The sequence below is a fragment of the Cricetulus griseus genome (assembly GCF_003668045.3).
Source record: "Cricetulus griseus strain 17A/GY chromosome 1 unlocalized genomic scaffold, alternate assembly CriGri-PICRH-1.0 chr1_0, whole genome shotgun sequence".
NCBI classification, from domain to species: domain Eukaryota; kingdom Metazoa; phylum Chordata; class Mammalia; order Rodentia; family Cricetidae; genus Cricetulus; species Cricetulus griseus.
Window position 1 is genome coordinate 96,908,048 of NW_023276806.1, and position 22,652 is coordinate 96,930,699.

The window sequence follows — 22,652 nt, forward strand, 5'->3', positions numbered from 1 at the left end:
TATGTGACACAAAACTTTTTGTTTCATTTGATATTTTATTAGAGAGTTTTATTATATTATCAATTTTAAAGGAACAATTATGAGAAAAATCTCAATGAGTAAATCAGACTATTAGACTTTGTTCATCCACCAAATCATAAAATGACTCCCCAGGAGCAGACCAAATAGATCTGGAAAAACATATTAATTTTATAACATTGGTATGTATTTTTTACTTTAATTTTTAAGATTTCTTTTAGAATTGCATCTTTGAGAACTGCATTTATGCCATTTTCACCTTTCCACCCCCCCTTCCCCTCTTGTGTTGCCACCTCTACTGGCTCTTCAAACTCATGACCTCCTGTTTCTTAATTACACACACACACACACACACACACACACACACACACACACACACACACACGTACACACACAGACTGCTGAGTCTCATTAGTGTTGCTGATGTGTACATGTGTTTAGGGTGGGAATGGGATTAGATAACCCACTAGGCTGCTCCTTACTGCAGCAGGTGGATTCTCCCTCTCTTACCAATCATTAATGGCCTGTAATTCCCAATCTAGGGGAGCAGATTTGTGAAATTTGACTCATTCACACTAATGTGTCACCTGGGTTGTCCTTGTGAAGGTCTAATTATTTAGACTGTTATTGTGAGTGAGCTTCTCGTTCATATATAGAAGACACTGTCTCATAACAAACATCCTGGTCCTCTGGCTCCTACAATCTTTCCTTCCTTCTTCCATGATGTTTGTTTAGCCTTGGGTGACAGGGTTGTGTTGCCGATGTATCACTGTAGTTAGCAATACTTTAAGCTGAGTGCTTCTTGGGATAGCACCAGTAGGACTCATTCTTTTGTGTATGTACAGCTGGTAGACTTACCTAAAGCGCTTATCCTGCCTCAGTTTGTCATGCAGGGATTTCTCTGCTGGTTGAATGATCTCTCGGAATATGTGGATGGCACCATTCCTTCCCTGCTTGCTTCCTCTCACCATGCATGAATTTTCAATGCAGATAGCCTAGTGGAGTGAAGAAAGACCCATGATACCATTTTGTGTGCTTGATCTGAGCTAGCCCTTCTAAGAGGTCAGTAGACCGATGAGACCAGAGAAAACAGCTATCTCTTGTTTGTAATGTTTTGTAACTTTACTGTGTATCTCTCATCCAGTCCTGCTACATGCCAAGTTGCCTTATGCATCAGGCCTGTGCATTCTGTCAGCAGACTGCAGGTTGTATGGAATTCTACTTTTGTTTTTTTTTCTGCCATCCTATTTTATGTTTAGCTTCTCGGTATATTCTGTATGTTATTATTAGCTATAAATATTCCGCAATTCAGTGCTTCCTGTGATCCTCACATTTACTAAATTGTCTGGACAGTAAGACCAATCAGTTATATGTCTAGTCCTTAATTTATTTCCAGCTTTTTAAAAAAATGAATAAATGCATATGCTTGATTTAATATACACGCATGTGTCATTTAATGTATGCAGAAGTAGAATTTAATGTGTGTAGATGAATAATTTGCAATATGCATATGTATGATCCAATGTGTATAAATGCATAATTTAATATTATATGTTCATGTGTAATTGAGAGTGAAACCAATTTGCTGAATTATTTAAAATGTGTGCCTTGTCATTGTGAAACCTTAGTGAAGAGTCGCCACTATGGACCGCTTTAGTCTCTAGGTAATGTTTCCCTCTACACGAAGCCTTTTGGCTGTACTGTAATTCCAACAGTCAATGTTACTAGGAAATTTCCTGTAGGATATAGTACTTTCAATTCATTTCATAGACTTCAGAAATCTGTATGGGCCTTTACAAATTCATCATGATAATCATTCAAAAGAAACTCTGCTGTTGAATGGATAATCATTCAAAAGAAACTCTGCTGTTGAATGGAGATACTACAGTTGGGGATACCCTACATGTTTGACTCAATATAAAATTTGTCTTGCAAACTACAAAGTATTCCCCAAGGCAAACACTTTATTAGAAACCTTCTAGAATTTAAATGAGTATTTCAGAACATAGGGCCTCGCTAACTGAAACAAAGGCTAATTATATGTCATATATAGTGCATTGGTGCACTCTCCTAATCGTCTTTCTCCGAGCTGTCCTAATCTCTGACCATATGGATATTAAATTTTATAATCACCTCTTTGAGTCTGAGGAACATTTGCTGAGGTTCTTGGACCAGTACACACTGTGTGACATTTAGGTCAGTGTAGATCCCGGTCCCACCCACTTACCGTGCGGTACACAAAAACTCGGAGTTGTTTGCCTCCAATGGTCTCCAATATCTGTCCATTGTAGAGGTCACTAAGGCCAACCTTTACTTTTAATATGTGATTTTGCAGAAGTAGCTTAAGGAGGCGTTGATCCATGCTCAGAGTGTCATCTGTAAATAAATTCATTAGGAAGGAACATTGTTGTGTATGGATAACATGGCTGGAGGAGAAACCTGAAAGTGGGCATCTCTAATGCTGTTAATGAGTACCCTTCACTCATAACATAAAGGAGTCTGTTAAATACCCAAGGCCAGCAAGGCTATCTGCCAGTACAAGCTGATCAGCCACCACCCCAAACTATCCATGAATTTCTTATTGGGCAAACAATGGCTCCATCTACACAGGGACTGTTTACTTTCATGATGCTCATTGGCAAGAATCTAAATCTTTATAGTGGTCAAAGTTTTTGTTTGCTTGTTTTGTTTTTTCTTTCCTTTTTTTCCTGATAATTGGGTGTCCATTAGTCGCATGGGTGACTGTGGATGAGTCATTTGTAAGTTCAAAGCACACAGACTCCAAAATGTAGCTTAGTGCCAGAACATACATACATTATTAGCCTAATGGAAATACAGTATCTCTAGAAATTCTGATTTCTCTAATTAATAATTTCTTATATTACAACTTCATACTTAAAAACATTAACAAGTTTGACTTTTGTTCACTAAACTCTTCCTCATAATTTATATATTTCCCTGTGAAGCAAGCTTTTAGAACAGATCTCAGCATGACTTCTTAACACTCTCAGTGAGTAGCAATAACTAGATGGAAAACATACTTCCCCTCATGATCAGGAAGTAGTCATCTCTGGATTTTATGCATTTGTAATTTGACACCTATATCTTCTGGAGTGCAAAAATCCAATCAACATTTTCTAGAGTATCTAGTATTTATTGCTGAGAGTGATCACTGTGAAGAAAGATGTTCCCCCAGGGAGGAAGCAGGAACAGAACCCGGCACATACCAGAGAATGCGTTGTTCACAGGTGCTAACAAAGTGTACTCTCCATCTGGCTTCAGAGAGGATGCCAAGCCTAATTGGGACACCAGGTCTGTGAAAGTGGTTTGCTGTTTTCCAGCCAGCTCAATAACTTGTTTGGCTGTAAAATAAACCATTGCCATCTCAACAATGCCGTCATTGTTATGATCCCCATCCCAGGGTTTGTAAATCAATGCCTGGCTCTTTTCTACTCTTGTAAGCTATTTCCTTGAGTGTCAATCCAGTAAAACATCTTACTCTGCCTTGTATGAAGGTTCTAGCTTCTATGTGAGGGGCTTGATCATCACAAATAATTTTAGAGGGAATTTTTCTCCCTGTCTTTCTAGTGTACTTTTCTTTAACCCTCTATTGCTCACCTTTTAGCACATTCTACACTGTGATACACTCTTTCTTTTACCCAAAGTCTACCATCACTATATATCTTTGTGTTGCCAAGAAACATACTAGAAGTGTGAAAACCTTTTATAAAGGCTAGATGCAGGGCCCAAGTCCTGCATGGGCTGCCCATGACTGCACAGGCCTTGGAGTTAGCACTCGGTGAACACACAGCCATTTTGTTGTTAGTGCTTCTTTATACTGCTTATCAGCTATTCATGGGCTTACTCTCCAAATACCTCAACCAGCAAACAAAGTGGTGGTTGGGCCCTGCTCACTCACCAGAATCAGGAATGAGGACTTCGTCAATCAGGTGGATGACACCATTCTTAGTCACGATGTCTTTCTTGTTCACCATCTTAATTCCATTAATGGAGATGCTGTCCCCTTCACACCCTATCTCAATCGTGTTTCCTTCCATGGTCTCAAACACGGCTCCTCCTGTAATAGCCTCAGAACACTGCAGAGTATTTAGGATGTGGTACTTCAAGAGAGCTGGGGAAAGAGGAGGGAAGGGAAGTCAACTTCTGGTCAAGGGATATTTGACATTTAAATTACGCATTTCATCATGGAACTAAATTCACCAAGGAAATATGGCACATAGATAAGACTTCAGATATTGAAATTTTAACTATACAGGTTCTAGGAAATTGGGTGTTTTAAGTCATTGCTTTGGTAGAAATAGATTAGCTTATTAGAAAGGAGAGAAAGAGAATATTAGCTTCCAAAACTATTTTGGCAGCACCAGGAAAAAAAAAAGAAAGAAAAGAGAAAAAGAAAAAAGTCTTTTAGTTTATGAAGTTATCTGTTAACCACGACTGTTCTAAAACACTCAAACAGAATGCTGCACTCACTCACGCTTCCAAAAGATTGATCATTCATGATTTGAAACTAGTTCTAGATCCTGAGGGCAAGGTGAGCCACTCCCTCAAGACACACCTAGAAAATCCAGAAGAGCATCTGGAGGGATCTACCCTTTGGGTCTGTTACATAGAGACTTACATTCTCAAAGTTCGTCAGCTTTATTTGGATAAACATACTTGGAAATGAAGCATATAAACTTTTGGTAGCACAATGCAAAGCCTATCTATTGAAAGGGCGACTGGAAAGGACCCAAATACGTTTGTGAATCAACATGTGGTGGCCAAGGAGAACCATATAATTTTCTCTGCTCAGCTATAACTTGTAGCAGACATTTAGAGTTGAAAGTATTGTATAATATGCACCTCACATTAAAATCAAACCTAATAGTACTCTCCCATGCTTGGCTAATCTTTCTTTTTAGTTTTCAAAAGATTTATTTACTTTGTTTTATTAGTATGAATGTTTGCCTGCATGTTCGTTCATGCACCACATGCATGTCCAGTGCCTACAGAGGCCAGAAGAGGAAATTATTTCCTCTGTCACCATGTGGGCACTGGGAATCGGTCACAGGTCCTCCTCAAGAGCAGCCAGTGCTCTTAACTGCTGAGACATCTCTCCAGCCCCTTATTAACTTTTCACGACATGTATAACTTATTTGCTTGGAAACAACACCAAGGCTGCAACCTTGCAGCTGTTTGTATTAAGAATGATACTTGGATATTCTTTCTGGCTCTTAAATGATGTTTTCTAGAGCACCTCACATGAAACACTTTTGGTCTTTCCTACCACAGCTGCCATTATTGGCAATAACTGGTCTTTTTTTTTTTATTGCCTTCATCCTAGGTCTCTGGGAGAGGAAGACATTTTCCTACCTTCAGAAGCCACTTTGTCCCCCATGATCCTTTCTAGGACTCCCCGTGGGAGTTTCTCAAATGCTTCATTGGTGGGAGCAAAGAGTGTGAAGTGACCATCTCTTCCAAGGGACTCCAATAGGTCAGAGGTGATGGCAGCCGCCTGAAACACAAATGGCTCTCAGAGGATCTGCATCACAAATCCTAAGGAAACTTGTCATCCCTTTGGCCTAGTGTGTCAGGAGGGAGTTAACAGCCTCACCAGAGACATTGGCCCGAGTTAGATTGTTTAACTGGTATTCTTTTGCTCATCAAATTAAGTCTTTCCCAGTTTTTCTCAAACTGTTGGCTAGAAAGGGAGGTCTGCCAGTGTTTATCTGACTGTAGCAAATTCAGCAACAAGTACAGTCTCTGAATGGACAGGTTCTAAAGCCTCCAAACATACTGTAGTCACACAATCAGCCTTCCTTTATCGTCAAGTCCAAACATTTATTATCACTATGTATGGGATGGTATCTCCTTTGTGAAGTGGGAATGGGTATATATGTATTTTTATACATTGTTGCAGTTGGCCAGATTTGTTGAATAGCACTTTTTTTGCAGTAGGCAGATCTTGCCAGGAAAGGAAGGTTTTCAACCACTCAAGGGAATCTGCCCTGTTTCTTACTCTGAATGATGAAAGGTCATCTTCTGCTTCGAGAAAGTCTTGGATGGAGGTGCCAATTTGTGTCAGGACACGATCAATGACATGAACAACACCATTTGTGGCAATCTGATTCCCATGGATGACTCGAGCACAGTTCACAGTGACAACCTGCAATTGTTTGAAAAAAAATCAGAGCTGGCATTAATTGTTAGGACAGCAAAGTGATTTTCACATTGCTATTGTACTAGAAGATATGATGTAAAGAGCCTGTGTGCTGAGTACTGATGCTGGGGATGTAGTCAATACAGCATAAAGAGCCTACATGCCTGAGTGCCAATGCTTTGGACTAAGACTTGAGTATTGTCAAAGAGAAAGGAACTCAGTTAATCAAAAGCGTTTCTGGAGATCCAAGACAAATAATTTCCATCATTTGAGTTACTGATTTTATTTTTATTCTTTAGTATAGTTATAAACTATTTTTAATGATGGTCAAAGAATTGTGCAAAGAATTCCAATTAGCTTTGAAGTGAATTCTGAGAGAGGAATAAAAGTTGCCATTGCAAAACTATCATGAGGTCTACTGAACAATAAATAGTATTGTGTCATCACTGGAATTTTTTTCTCTTCTGGAAATTTGAACATTGAATAAAAATCCTGAAACTCTATTGATAGTTTGCCATAGTCTAACTAATGTGAAAACCCAAGAACCTTAATCAGCATAGTGTCCAGAGAGTCCAGGGCAGTCACCACACTCTTTAGTGTGTATTTCACTATTTATAAGAAGCCATTTAATATACAGTGACTGCTAGATTCTAATCATTCAGTCATTAGGAGGATGCAATTGGATTGAAATTTCATAAGACTGAGTTTTGTTTTTAATCATAATATAAGAATTTATATTATACTAACAAACATTTTACCATTTCTGGGAACATCCTAACAAGGGAGCAGATAAAATTAAGGAAAACATTACTTGGAAACGTAAATTTTATTATTGAAACTTACCCCATTGGGATAATGATTAATAAAAAGTCCCAGATTGTTGTACATTGAAGGAATCACCATGCCATGTTTCAGGTCCTTGGTTAACATTCTCTTATTAACCATGTGGCTATGTAAGGCATTCAGTAACTCAACATTGACATTGTTCTCCAGTCCTCTTCGAATGTCCTAAGAAGAATTCAATAACAGTTTATTTGTCTTGGTTTGTTACTAAAGTTCTTTCCCCCATCCATTTAATAAATGATTGTGTGTGTGTGTGTGTGTGTGTGTGTGTGTGTGTGTGTGTGTGTGTGTATGTGTGTGTGTGTGTATGCATCTTTGCCTGCCTCTGTGTGTGTGTGTGTACCATGTGCATGAGAGTGCCTGAAGGTGTCTAGAGTTTGAGTTACAGGTGGTTGTGTTGGTGCTGGGAACCAAATTTGGATCTTCTGCAGCATTCTTAACCATTGAGTCATCTCTCCAGAACCAATTGCTACTCTTTTGTGGCCTTCTTATTAAATTACCAATTTATCATAGAAAATCAACATGAATAATAGAATTAATTATATTATTCCAACTGATGAAGGAATTTTAGAATTTCAAGTAGTCAGTGAAGGGTCCTAAATTGGATAAAATGCTTGCATATTTTTAGGAACAAAACTTTCAAAATATATTGATGAAGAGACAATCTTCATATAAGTTCATAACCAGGGATGTGACATCATCAGACACAGTACAACAGGTAGTTTGTGGTGCTGAGTACTCAACATTCTATTATATTTGCATATAACACTTGAGGGATTTTGTGTTTTTTATGCTTGTATTTTGGAGACAGTGTCTCATCATTCGTATAGCCCAGCCTGGCCTCAAACTCATGGCAATGCTCCTCACTGGGCTTCATGGATGCTAGAATTAAATCCAGGCATGTACCACCACCCTTGGCTATCAAATAAGATTTAGCAAGTATTTTATGCTTGTTCCTAAACTAGTCTAAGAATTCATCATCCTGTCTCTTCCCAAGGCTGTGCCTTACATCTTTCTGAACTAGTGCTACAGTGAGTGCAATGAGGAAAAGATGAGGTTCGTGGTGCTTGTTATGTCACAGTAAAGTACAGATACGAAGAGGCTAGAAGGACAACATGCTTTAAGGGCTCCAATGATGGATGCAGCTATTTTCATTAGGTTGATTTGGAGGTACATATGCAGAAGGAGGTAAGACTAAGATGGGTAGGGATAGTGTGGGTGATAGGGTGGGGACAGCATCATCCTGTATGCTCACAGAGTAACTCTTGGGAAAACCACTGATGACCATTCCATCATGACATATTTATATATTCCTCAGGCAATGTTCAAAGTATGTTCTGAAAGGCACAATGCTGTGAATAATGAATAAGGAATAAATTAAACCAGCAATTAAACTGAAGAGTGTGAGGGGCTGGGACTCAGTGATTGGGCTTGGCTTCTGGAAAGCTAATCAAGAGGTAAGACTATTCAGAAACAAAAGCATAAGGAAGATCAACACAGATGAACATGACAATATAGTGATTAGCTAATGTTTAAGGGATTGAGATGGGGAACAAAGATCACTTGCAGTTTTTAAGTCCAAATGTTGACATTGACTCTGCCTATTATGGGGGAAAGGGTTAGAGAAAAGCAATTATTTATGGAACTAATAAACGGCTTACATTTTCTGTACCCTTTATTTAAGTAGCCACATGGCTTTTTGGAGAAGAAACGTTAATGAAGAGATTAGAATTGCTGAGGTCCCAAGGGAAATCACTACAAACCCCTGCAGATTTCATGGCTGTGCACACTAGAGTGAGAGGAGAGTCGCCAAGGTTCAGGCAAAGGGCAGGGTGCAGTTCCAGGAGAAAATATCCTTTCTCCTAAGGCGAGCATGCCCAGGTGTGACCAGAAGAAAAGGGGGAAGACTGAGGTGTAAAGAAAGACAAGAGCCCTTGACTCAGCCCTAACATAGCTCCGTTTAAGTAGCTGCATTGAGTCACTGTAGAAATTCCAGGTCATCTTCATAGGAGTGGGAAGCAGGAGCATGTTTCTCTACTAGCTGTACAAGTTTGGAAATTGGGGAATATTTTATGAATTAGCTGCCGTGACTTAGTCTGTTGACAAAATCAAATACTGCTTATAACACTTAGTTTAAATATCTATAAATATTTACTATTCTCACAGTTTGGAATAACACTCTATATGGCCTATAGTTAAGCATATATAAGCTATTTATATCTATTTATATATCTTTTCATTCAACTATAGCTATGTTGTTTATGAACCATAATAAAATGCAGTTATGTAATGTAATATAGCTTATAATGGAGTTTAAAATATTGGTAGGCATTTTAACTCATGTTTCTAATAGATATGTTATCTGAAAGCACAATTATTTTCTCACATCCAAGAAGGTAAGAGAAGAGAAATAAAATGTAATGATGATAAGTACCTCTTTTGGCTCATTCTCTTTCCCTTTAAAAAGACTGTCTCCTGAGGGAATTCACTACAGCAGTGTGAGCATACACCACTGTCCCAATAACTCGTTTTTATATACTCTCACATGTGTATGATAAAAACATATAACATGTTCTGGGTTATACATAAGTAAGTTGATCAATTAAAATGAAAATGGCAGTATCCCACAATAAATGTTTCAGATAATGAAAAGGATTAATTACAGAATCCAGGTTTTCCCAAGCCTCGTTACTCGGTGCGAAGTATGTGTATGACCCCTTTCCTTCAATCTCCTCTCTCAGTTTTGAGACATCAGAGTAGTGCTGAGTGGTAGTGGCTCCCACAATGCCAAGAGTGCCATAAACATGGTCAATAGGCATCACTGAAAGAGTCAAGAAATGAGCAAATGCTTAGTACTTGATTTCCAGAATTTTCATTCACAATCATTCAAGCTTTGTTCTATTCCCCAATATATTGAACTAATAAATTTAAGCAATAGCATCCCATGAATCCCCTACTTTACAAAAGTTGCATTTTGAGCAATATTTAATAGAGTACCACTTGAACTGTTATTTCTTATATTCTTGATGTTAAGAAAGTGAGGATTTTTTTGTTTGTTTTTTGCTTTTTGTTTTTTGGAGACGGGGTTTCTCCGTGTAGCTTTGCAGACCAGGATGACCTCAAACTCACAGAGATCTGACTGCCTCTGCCTCCCCAGTGCTGGGATTAAAGGCATGTGCCACCACTGCCTGGCTAAGGAAGTGAGTTTTAACAGATCAAACTGAATTAACATATGATAAATCCTGTCACATCAGTAACTGTTCAATCAGAATTCCCAGAAAATATGTCTGATTATTTTAGCTAAAGACAAACCACTCATTGCCACTCAATGAGACTAGCAAGGATAACACAAGCTGCAATGCTGGGCTGAATCTCTAAGCAGTGTATTAGCATAACATTTACAATTTTAATGTTCTTGGCCTCTGAAACAATACATGGACACAGTTCTCTCCATTTTAATTTAAAGAAAACACATCTAATACTTTCAGAAGCTTTTCTTGGTCTGAATGTCAACCCAAAAATGTATGTTTAGCCGTCTGTAGACTGTTTGCTTTCCTGACCCTGTTGATTTGAAAATTGTTGTCTTTTGGACATAGTCATAAAGTAAATGACCACTTTAGTGAACGTCCCAAGACAATTATTAAATTAAATCATAAATTCTGCAAAAGATCTCTCAGTATAACAAAACTGGTTAAAAGTGAAAAGGGTTAAATTTAGCAGGGTTTTTTTGGTGAGCCCATGCCTAGATTGAGCGACACACATCCTACACCAAGGCCGGTTCAACACTTTCCATGTAAGAAAAGCTGTAACCTGATTGATTATAGAGATGATATGTGTTAGTCACACGGCACTGTCACCAACAGCATTAACCAAAAACCTCTTGTCTCAGCAAGTGAGGTTCTTGATAGTCTCTCAGATTCTCAGACAGGAGTGCTTTGGAGACACCAGCCTAGCACCTCACTCTGAACACACTATTATGCCAACGACGGTCTATGGGTTGGTGTTCTTGACCGTCAGTTCTCTGGAGTCTACACCTAATTCGAGGCCGGCAGGACCTGTGTGTCCCAGGGGAATAGGAGCCTGGGGAAAGGTGATAGTTGGCATTTCATATCCAGAGGAAATGAAAAGTGGCTTCTTCTTTTTGGCAGAATTATGGGTGATGAAGTGAGCACATTTCAAAGCAAGGGCCATTGCAAGCTCAGAACTGGTCAGCCATATATGTTTCCTTCTTAAAGTAGCCTCCATGCTTCTAAACAAGTTCAAAGTTAGGGACTTTCCTGGAGGGGTAGCTGAGCTACTTTCAATTAGGCTTCTCTTTAGTGTCTAGTGCCACCAGTTTCCAGTGCATGAGACAGGAGGTCTACTATTTCAGCATTAGGGTAAGCATGAGATTAACATAAAAAACATCGAGGATTTGCTAAGTATGTGCCTGCACACACTTGTACACCCATGCACACACACACACACACACACACACACACACTGTTGTCTTCCCCACAAGCCATCCAACCCATTGCTCACAAAGGAAATGCTCCCAATTTAGTACTGAACTGTACATTTTACCTGCAGGACAGCCTTTCATCCCTTCCATTCTCATATAGCCAGGACAGCATTCATATAGCACAGTGCTGCAGAGAGGGGTAAAAAAAAAATCTCAATTTTAAAACAGAGAACTGCAAAAGATGCACCTTTACGTAAACTTAACATATCACTTATTCCCATGATTTGCTAAGATTGCAGAAGTTAGCTTTTGTTTCTGTCCTTCAGATACCAGATATTTATGTAAGTTTGATTATTCTCTGCACCCTTGTGGCACTAGGAGAGGGTTCCTGTATCTTGACCATGAAGAATAGAGTTTATGTGTAGGTTCACTGTGTGGCAGACAGATGCCCTTAAACAAGCGACTTGTTACATTAGAATTTAGTCTTTCAACTGCTTAACAAGGAAGAGCAGTGATAATACCAAAATACAAATAGTTGTGAATCCAAAAGAGTGTTTTTAGAATAATTTTGTTAGGTATATGTAACAAAAAAGTGTTTATTAGAGTATGCGATCTTGAAACAATGGAAATACATTAACCCATTCTAAATTATAAAGTCCTATCTCATGTAAAATTATCAACATGACTTAATTATGCAAAATAAAAGATCCTTTGATGTTTTCATACATATACATGATATACTTTGATCATGTTTTACTCTCTTTAGTCTTATTGTTTCATTTTTTCCCCCATGAGATAGTATCCCATGCACCCAGTTGGCCTTAAACTCTCTCTGAAGTTGAGGATGTCTCCAAACTGATCCTATTGTGTTCATCTCATAAATGCTAGGATGAAAGACATCACAGTAGTTTCATGTGGTGTTGGGGATTGAACCCAGGGCTTTGTGCATTCAAGGCAAGCAGTCAACCAAGTAAACTGCATTTCTAACTAAGACACAGTTACTTTTGTTTTAAATTGTCAGTAGTCATTAATTAATTAATTATTAATTTAACTGTGCTATACAAGTTTAAATTTTCCTATTTTATTTTAACTTTCTCTGTAGTTTCAAGAGTTGGCTGCACCTGAAACAAGGGAATTGCATTCCACCCTGTTGCAAATCTTAATTTTCCCCTTGTTGACAATTTTACCTACACAGATCTCCACAGAAATAGACTATGCAGTAATTAATTAAATGTCCTCATGAATTTGATTTACGCACATTATAAACAATAAAATGAGGCATGTCTAGGTACAGTTAATCTAGAGGTTAGAAGGTAAATGAGGACAGGATATTGTCATTATGAAAAAATGTCTCCAACACATACTAATATAATCTGAGGCTCAACTCTAAATAGAAAAGTCATGCAGCACACGGGGTGAGTTTGTTTGTAGAGCAGTGGCCTGTGATCTCAACTGATAAGTGGACAATGTGTTTAACTCAGTTAATGCTTCAAATACAACTACAGTGTTTTGTTCCCAGAGATCATGTATGCGACACAAAAGTCCATTTTCCTATATGGCCAATAAGTGGAATAAAATAAGAAGGCACAATCCCTGCTCTTCCCAGCTTAGAACCTGGGGCGTTATCCTCACTATCTGAGCAGTAGCAAAACTGATCAAAAGCCAGCTGAAACATCGCTGGCATCACACAGGGTACTGGCAAAATGCTTCATGAAAGGGATTCTACATAATTCTAGGCAATAACTTAACCTAAGGCCCAGGGATACTTGTACTTTTCTTGTTTCTTTCCAGGAAATTCCCAAAGTAGCTGTTTAACCAGAATCCAAGTTGAAAACTGACATTACCCAGAAGAAGCTAGCAACTTGAACAGTAGGGGGTAGGAGGGCAAGCCACACTTCCTCCCTATCCGAAGCATTGGTTTCTTTGGTTCTTTGAGATTAGAATTTGTATTTATTTCAGTGAAGAGATGTAAATGTAATTTGAAATGGAAACTACTGGAGGAAAATTTGCTAAGGGACATTGTTACAGTTTTGGTGGGAAGTCTGGCTACAAGCAGGACTTTTGTTTAACGGAAAACAAGAGCCTTTTGCTGTGTGACAACTTTGGCATCTCTAATATAATTACAAGTGGAAATAAGATTCCTGTAATTTCCAGGAAGAACATTAAAATTTCCCTTGACACTCATCAGGGGAAGACCACTGAGTTCCCCAGGTTATATACGTCTGTGTTGAGTGTTTATACCAGTAGCACAAGAATAGGAATAAGCTACTAACTAACTAAACTAACTAACTAGCTAATTAATTAATATTCATTTTTAAGAGTGTCTCACATTGGAGCTCAAGCTAGAATTTGGGGTGATCTTCCTGCCTCGGCCTTCTGGATGATGTGATTATAGGCATGAGCCACCATGCCTGACAGAAATAAGTTTTGAACCAATGTTTCCACTCTTTGGAGGGTACCTGCAGTTCATCATGGTGTGCTAGCAGATCTTTAGATCCTGCAGTCCTCAAGGCTACCCCTTCGAGGATGCAGTTCAGGCTGCACCCCATTGTTTTCATCATCACTGGGAAAGACATGGAAACCCCTTTTTATTGACTGTGCTATCTCATCTTTGAGACAACCCCCCCTCGTAAATGATGAATTGGCATAAGTGATTCCTAAACTTTATAGGTCCAGGGTTTTATTTTTCCTACCAATGGTTATAGTAAAATAAATCAATAAGTTTGTCTAATACATAGGCAATAATGTTTTGCAGCTTTAAGTTGATCAGTCAAAGATACAACTAAGCCATAGTTGTATCACTAAGCTAAAAGAAACCATCCCTTTAGCCATTGGAATATTTGATAGAGTGATGGGCTTCTGCTGTCTCACATTCATGGTCCCCTGGGGATCAGGCAGTTTGTAAAATGTATCAAGGGTTAAGAAGTGTAAAATGCAACTCTTTCTAACTTTATGTTCAGTGAAAACTCAGGGTGACATGTAATCTTTTCTATTATTTTAAATAACCAGAGAAACACTGATTTGGGCTTTTAAATCATTATGTTTTAAATTAATTTTTTGTCCTTGATCCCGTGTGTGTGTGTGTGTGTGTGTGTGTGTGTGTGTGTGTGTGTGTGTGTGTGTGTGTGCGCGCGCGCACGCGAGCGCGCATAAGTGCGTGAGTTTGTGTGAGAAGGGCAAATGAAACACAGAGTTTAACTGATTCTCTTAGGACAAAGGAAGACCAAACAAAAAGAGTAGAAACCATGTTTGTTCATACTGATTCAGACTATCATACTGCCACAGGCTTGTTTTGGCACCCCCAACTTATGGGCTCAGAGAAACTGACTCTTGTAACTGTGGAGATGAGAGATCATGAAAGTATCAACAAAGAGAAGGGTGAGACTCACGTTTTCTTCCCGCAGATAGCACCTTGATACCAGTTCTTACACGAGCTGAAATATTTCTTTTTGGTGCCAAGAATCTGCTGGAGGGCACAGACATTTGGGCTGGAGAGTGAAGGGGAGGCAAAAAAGAGTTAATCCATGTGGCTATCATTTCTCCACAGCCTCAGGTCAGGTGGGTGAAAAGAGAGAATAGGGTGCAGACTTGATATTCCAGGATGTGATTTTAACTTTGCACAAATCTAACTGTGGAGCCAGTCCTACTGAGTCCCTAGAAAAGCAGAAGTTTGAGGGAGATAGGGAGTGAGAGAGGAAGGGAGGGGGACAGGAGGGAGGGAAAGAGGAAAAGAGGAGGAAGGGGAAGGGAGGAAAGGAAGGAAGGAAGACACATTGTATATTTGAGACTAATACCAGTATTTCAAAAAGTTCACCTGAATGGAATATTCAAACAGAAATCGATTTAGCAGAGTCTGTATTTTATGTACACACTAATGTTAATAGTGAGCCCCCCCACCCCTGCTTTGCTTTAAAACTAAGCATGCACTCATTGGAGGATGGGAGGTTCAGGATTCACCTGAACAGTAGGAGACTGACAGCCAAGGACACCCGTGTTATTATCCTCTCTGTTCTGTGGTTGTCTAGGTACTTACAGAAGCAGATAAGTGATAAAAGTAACTTTTGAATAATGCCTTTACACAAAGGGGGCTTGTTTCTTTGAGTAGAACAAATAAACATGTTCTCTACTGCAATTTAAGTTTGCTCTCTCCTAAAGGGGGCAGATTCTGCTCCACTCTGGGGAGAGTGCTCTGAGAATTAAGAAAACCCTCCAAGGCTTGGGAAAGATGCCAAGAGCCACATGTAAAAAATACAGATGTTTGCTTAAGTTACTAAGTTTTTTCCTAATAACTTTTAAAAACACAACATTTATCCTAAAAGATAAAAGTACTTAAAGAATTCAGAGAGCCAATTATTCAAACCAGAGTTTAATTTTCATATATAAATCAAATAAATTTGTACTGAAATCCTGTGAGGCGTTTCAAAGCCTTTAACATGATACTATCTAACAGCAGACTCTTTGATTTGCAAGCCATATTCTGCTGTTTTGGAAAGAAATAAAAATTCAAACAAACTGAATTACAACAGCTTATTGTATTTTGTTAATTACATTAAAGCTAATAATCCACATAAAGTAACAATTGTTATGTTGATAGCAATTCTTATGCATTTAAAAGGTGTCATAGTAACCATATATATCTATTTACACACATATGCACATATATACATTTATAGAATACTCATTTTTTCTTTTCCTGCCCACCTTGTAATAAGTAAAACAACAACAAAATACTCCAACAACTATCCTGAGGTGCATTCATAAGGAACTCCATACATATTTCTAAAACAAGCTAAGCTGGGGAAAAAGTAAAATAAAATAAGCCAGGGACTCACCCCTGATCCCGACCCCTGATGCGGCTATGAGCCAGGACCTTGTCGTAGTAATTGTTGGCATTTGCAGGGTTAAGGTCGCACAGCAGCAGCAGAGCCAATAAGGGCAAGAGAGGAACCATCTTCAGCCCTGAGCTCCGTCCAGGAAGAGAACTGCTCTGTGCTCCCGAGAACTGAATTTATATAGCTCAGGGCAGTGGGAGGGAGCTCAGGGGCTGTAGGAGGGGGTGCTGGAGCAACCTGAGACTTCCAGATGCTGTCCAGAAGCTCCAAGAGCCCTGGCTGCCAGTGAAAGTCTACTGGGTCCTGAGAAGACTGAACTTCTCCCATTTGCTCTCAATCATAGAATGCCTGGCTTTTGCTCCTATAGGTTTTGTTTATGAAAACAGCTGTATCTGAGTAGTGGGGGGACAACTCTGCCATCTGCCTCTGCCTCTGCCACTCTATGTCTCTGAGCTCAGTTACTTTACTGGTTTGATCTTATCACACTTAATCATTCCACAACAGAACACTGGGGTTATTTTTCACCAGAAAAGGAATCACAAAAGGGGTTTATCACAAATCCTAGACAGATTTACAACACACATAAAGTATGATTTCCACAGCTAATATGGAAGAGGCGAGGCACATGTTCCTTGCAGTGCTATGGAACTTAGGCTGTGCCATTTCAATTCTTAATAAGCATAGAGGGTTAATTAACAAAGATCTACTTTGGGAGAGTTTCCCAAACTTTTGAAACAGACACACACACACACACACACACACACACACACACACACACACACACACACACACACAAACACACATACACACACATACACACACACACACACACACACACACAAACACACATACACAGACACACACACACACACGTATATATTTTTGTATGTACATAATAAAATTCTGCTTTGTATTGCTTTTTCAATACACACAGGCTGCATATCCTGATAAACCCTGGAAGCAAGTATTACTAATCCAGAAGTAATGTGGTAATTAAATACATATTAAGAAACAGGGCTTCTGCCAAGAATATCCTTGCAATTTTTTAAAGAACAACTGCAGTCTCTTGGTGTAGCACTTCAGCTGAGGGAGGGCACAATTTTTACCTCTTCACACACAATGTGTCAGATGCGGGGAATCATTTTGATGAAGAAGTCATGAAAATCAGAAGGGACATTAGGCTGGGAATGCTAACTGCCACTAACTAGTCAATGTGAATTTGTACATTTTAAAGCACCCTCGAGAGAAGGCAGTGTGTTTCTCTTCTGTGTTGTGAAGTCCCCACTCTGTTGTTTTTCTCCCACTGGCAAGAAAGAGAAACCATGCCTGGACTCTTTATGTTTTACAGTTGGGGAAGTTTAAGAGGAGAGCACATTAGGCCAAAGAAAATTCCTTATCTGGAGAGATGTGTGTAAGTTTCCTGTGGGAATCATCTTTGAGTGTTAAAATAATTCAGCAATGACTGGCTGATTTATTAAGTAAGTGCATGATCAAACAACACAGTTTGAACATGAGTCAGAGGCCTCTGTCACTTCTGAAATCTTGGCATTGAAGGATTGAAAATGTACAAAACAATCCCTAGAGAGCTGGGAGAGAAGATATCATGAGAATTAAACTTTGTTCCTTGGAGGGTATTTGTGTGATAAATAATACTAATCTTTTATTTATATTTATCTAAATGAAATGATTCTAACTTTATCTGCCTTTTTCTTGTTTGCTTTTAAGATAGCTTTTTGTTATTCTTAGACTGCACACATGGTAAGCTGTTGATAACTACTCAGTGAATTGACAGACCTTCTCATACATATAAGGTCTATCTAGTATCAATCAAGAGGCCATAGAAAGCTTTTGGTGACATGTAAGAAATCACTGTGCTACACAAAAGTAATACACATTTACTGTTTTACACAAGGCAAAGCACATTCTTATATAACAAAAAGGCATACTGAAACCCTTTTTATAGATTCCAATAATAGAAATCTGAAATCTTTCCACCCAAGCATCATGTTTGAGACTTACAAAACTCCCATGGAAGTCAACAAATGCCAGTCCTCCACAAATATTTACAATTCAGATCAGTAATGACATCAGGGAGGGTCTTGCAAATGAGATCCAGAGGACACACAAACCACCAGAAAATCCAGAGACCAAGGAGAGTGAGACTGAGGCCAGACCAGAGAAGTAATGCTGTGTTTAATTAGTGGGAGAAAGTCCAAGGCTTTCTGTGCCTTGGATTCTGAGCCCAGCTGACAGTTTAAGGGTGGTTGGGGTGGGTGGGGTGCGATTCTGAAACTGATGAGGGAATTTAGCCCACGTTGTGGAAAAGACTGGGAAAAAGTCTGAGGAAGGGCACATTCTCTCTCCCCCAGGGTCCTCATCAAAAGTTACACTCTCTCCACACAGGGCCCTTTGTCTTCTGCTCCATGAAAGGATTCTGACCCTAGGGGACCTTGAAATGTCCCTAGCAGTCGGGAAGATGACGGAAATCATGAAAATGAAGTCTGACTTTCCAGGGATGCAAAGTCTGACCCAGAGACATAAGTCATTAGTGAAAAAGAATGGTTTATTATGTAACTGAAGAGAGATAGTGTGTCTGAGAGACAGGGCCATTTGTCTGTAGGCAGAGGATGTAGATTTACAGGCAGTTCTCTGTTATCTAGCCTCCAGAGACTGTGAAGTCATCACACTGCCATGCTTACTCACCAGTATGTAACCAACCTCAAACTCCTACACTCCCCAGGACTCCTCATGGACTATGCTCTCAGTGAACCTGTGTACTCAAACTGAGAGCAGTATATCTGTGTTCTTGCTTATAATGTGCACATTTTAAATGCTTGCTCTTCATCATATGGTCTATGAGTGTCCCCTACAATGGGTTGTTATGATACTTGAGCTCCAGGTGGCTTGCATGTAGATTATACAGCACAACCCACAGTTGAAATCCAGCCAAGCTTTGAAGTTAACCCTGCACCTTGTTAGGGAAAGCTGTCTTCAGCACTTAGGCACCTGGGCTGTGGGGACTGCTAGCCTTACCTAGTGCCTGGGATATAGCTCTACAAATGGAAATTCTGGGCAAGACTGTGGTCTTTGGGTTCTTTGAGAAAGACCAAAATTTTTCTTAAAATTATTAGATTGAAAAAATTATTAGTTTCAAAGAATTTAAATTAAGAAAGAATCTTGTATTTATTTTGCATCTTTAAAATATGTTTATAAATGAAATAAAATTGAACACCAGCAGCCAGCCTACAGAGGTCAAGAAGGCAAGCTATAGGCTTGGATATTCTCATTGACACATTGTAAAGGTTACCTATATGAGGCAGGGCTTCTTCTTCTTCTTCTTCTTCTTCTTCTTCTTCTTCTTCTTCTTCTTCTTCTTCTTCTTCTTCTTCTTCTTCCTCTTCTTTCTATCTTCCTCCTCCTCCTCCTCCTCCTCCTCCTTCTCCTCCTCTTCTTTTGGTTTTTCAAGAAAGGGTTTCTCTGTGTAGCTTTGGAGCCTGTCCTGGAACTCACTCTGTAGACCAGGCTGACCTTGAACTCACAGAGATCCACCTACCTCCCGAGTGCTGGGATTAAAGATGTGCAGTGGTGGCAAACACCTTCAGTCCCAGCAGCCACACTAGTAAGTCACAGAGGTCAGGCAGTGATGGTACACACCTTTAATCCCAGCACTCTGGAGACAGAGGCAGATGGATCTCTGTAAGTTCAAGGCCACCCTGAGCTAGTGAAATTGATGTAGTCTAGAAGTAGGGTTTCTAAAGCCTTCTTTTTGGTATGGTATTTCTATGGATTTCCATAGAAGTCTGTTGTGACATGGGGAAGACAATGGAACAATATTATGCCTCAGAACTCACTGAACTACAAAGAAAGAATCATTTTCCTTTGACTTGACTGTTAACTGTGCTGGGTAGAAGCCTTTGGGGAATAACGGGGGATGGGGTGCTGTCTCCTTGCCTGTCTCCTTAGACTCTGCCTTTGAAAGTCCTTTACTTAGTGGATTTATTCCCCTATTAAGTAGTCAACCACATAAGCTTTATCGTCTCTGAACTGGATACATTTGAGCATTTAACACTGAATGCATTTTGTACTAGCTCTAACTACTTTGTATTTCTCTGGAGACATCTAGTGGAGAAAGTACACCATACAAATGTGTTTAGAAATACTGGTAGTATCTATTACGTTTTGATTAAACTGATAAATTGAAATTCATAGGAAACAGCCTAATTTCAAAATGCTAACCAAGTAGGAATTAATAACCTCTTCCAAGAAATTTTTTAAGGCTGATGCAAGAAGGGACCAATAATTGATGTCAAATCTGGAGGAAGAGCAGAAATGAAGTAAATGGTTGAAAATAAATTGCTTTATTTTCTGGGTTGCTTTTTCTACACTGACATGAAAAAGAAGGCATATCTATATGTGTGAACACATACATGCTGATACAGATGTGTGTGTGCCCACACATGGAAGCCGGGGTTGATATTGAGTATCTTCCTCTAGCACTCTCCACCTTATTTTATTCTTTGAGAATTTCACACATATATACAATGCATTTTGATTATATCTCCAAATGTCCTCTAACTCATCCCCAAACCCCCCCATTCCCCTTCTCAATTTCACGTCCCGCCATTTATTTATTTATTTACTTATTATTTTTTATTTATTATCTGTTTGAAACTCCTGGGTCCCAAATTACAGCTACCTAACTGGGCATGTGTGTGAATCCATCTACCAGAGCATGGTCAGTTATTGCTTCCATAGGCATAGCTTGCCAGGCCAGCCATGACAGTAGCTTACAGGGTTCACAGCTAGATAAGCCTGCAAAGCAGCTTCCTGTACTATGAAGGCTACAAGCAGTGAAGTCTCCTCTAGATTGATACCAGCTTGTTTTCTTCATGTCCTATGACTGGTTAGTGTTGTCTTTGTCAATAGGCTCTTACTATTAAGTTCTGGGTGACAAACGAGAGGAATGGGAAGAGCCTGTATTGTTTGGGATGGGGTGACCCCGACCAACAATTCAAAGGGACAAAAGGATGAATGTATTCCACACCTGTCATCGGGATTTTGTTTTGTAAATTGTGGCTTCTGAGAGGAACAGTAACCCCCATGTGTGATAACTATACTTTAACTCCCACCACCCACCAGAGAGAGAGAGATAAAGAGAAGTGTATATATACATGCATACATGCATACATACACATACAATTTTTACAAAGTTTATACAATTGTATATGTGTGTGGTACACACAATACAAATATTTATACAGTAGCATGATGTCCTCCCTAGCCCCTTCTCTGTTATCCTTCTATCCCGCACCCATGTGAACCTACCTCCTTATTATTCTCTTCTCCCTTTAATATTTGTTATTTCCCTTCCAGCATTGCCTCACTATGGCCCGTTTCTAGTTTTCTGCCATCTGCAGGTAGTGACAGTGAAGCACACAGATCTAAAGAGTTAAAGCTGGGACTCACACATGAGAGGGAGCCCCGGTGTGTGTCTTTCTGGCTCTGGGTTACTTTGTTCAGTGTAACTATTTCTAATTTCACCCACCTTATTCTTGGTGATAAGAGTTCCCTCAGAGCCCAGAGAGCACCCTGGTTAGCTTTTCTGGCTGCCAGTCCAGTGGGTTGTGGGAACTGCCTACTAGGACTATAATGTGAATTGCTGTGCCTGGCCCTTTGCACTGTTTTGAAGTTCAGACTCAGGTCTGCACACTTACACAGCAAGTGCTTTCCCCACTGAACATCTCTCCAGGCCGTGACTGAATTTTCATTTAACAATCTTGATCCATACATTGCTTGGCTCTCATGTTCACAGTTCCCATCCACTTTGGCACTCATGGCATTGCCCGCATCAAGTCTCTGTATTCAAAGGCAGGACACTAAGCGTCCTAGTCATCTGCTCTTTTTCACAAATGATTTCTGGTGTTTCTTCAGCTAGACTCTAAGATAAAGGAAGAATGGTTGCTACAATAAAAAGAACTTACTAGAACACCAAGCTCTGCTTTGGCATATTTGGCCTGCTCAAATTTTGGTCAGAATTAAGATAAATCCACAATGTAGGTTATCTTTCCTTGGGAGCTTTCTCTCCCACACAGTAATGTTTTAGGGCCCTATCTCACACCTCTACCTCTGCATACATAATTCTTCTGTATTTATCTGTTCAAAAATTAATGGGGGTCATGTATGAATGACACCTGCCAATCATGTATATGTGACACATACCTCCCAAATGTGAAATAAAACGTGATTTTAAACTGCTTGAATCTTGATTATTGTGTAGTACAATATGTATGTTGTCTAGATTATTATGGGGAACAATATGCATGTTGCATAGATTATTGTCTGGGACAATATGTAGTAT

At 39.3% G+C, this 22,652-nt stretch overlaps 1 protein-coding gene across 4 annotated transcripts in view; it reads right to left on the reverse strand.

Moving 5' to 3' along the window:
* Postn (periostin) overlaps window positions 1-16,566 on the reverse strand; it is a 32,024-nt gene extending 15,458 nt beyond the window's left edge. Inside the window, exons 1-11 of one of the 4 annotated variants that reach the window (XM_027394957.2) lie at window positions 16,295-16,566; window positions 14,852-14,950; window positions 11,585-11,649; window positions 9,685-9,842; window positions 7,022-7,186; window positions 6,038-6,184; window positions 5,392-5,533; window positions 3,938-4,150; window positions 3,246-3,380; window positions 2,246-2,394; window positions 877-1,013 (exon numbers count right to left, since the gene is read on the reverse strand). In XM_027394957.2, the coding sequence (XP_027250758.1) occupies window positions 877-1,013; window positions 2,246-2,394; window positions 3,246-3,380; window positions 3,938-4,150; window positions 5,392-5,533; window positions 6,038-6,184; window positions 7,022-7,186; window positions 9,685-9,842; window positions 11,585-11,649; window positions 14,852-14,950; window positions 16,295-16,413 (1,529 nt within the window). In that variant the 5' untranslated portion in view covers window positions 16,414-16,566. The remainder of the gene's footprint in view (window positions 1-876; window positions 1,014-2,245; window positions 2,395-3,245; window positions 3,381-3,937; window positions 4,151-5,391; window positions 5,534-6,037; window positions 6,185-7,021; window positions 7,187-9,684; window positions 9,843-11,584; window positions 11,650-14,851; window positions 14,951-16,294) is intronic. The other 3 variants (XM_027394959.2, XM_027394958.2, XM_027394960.2) reach the window with 3 other exon arrangements.
* Window positions 16,567-22,652: the final 6,086 nt, after the last annotated feature.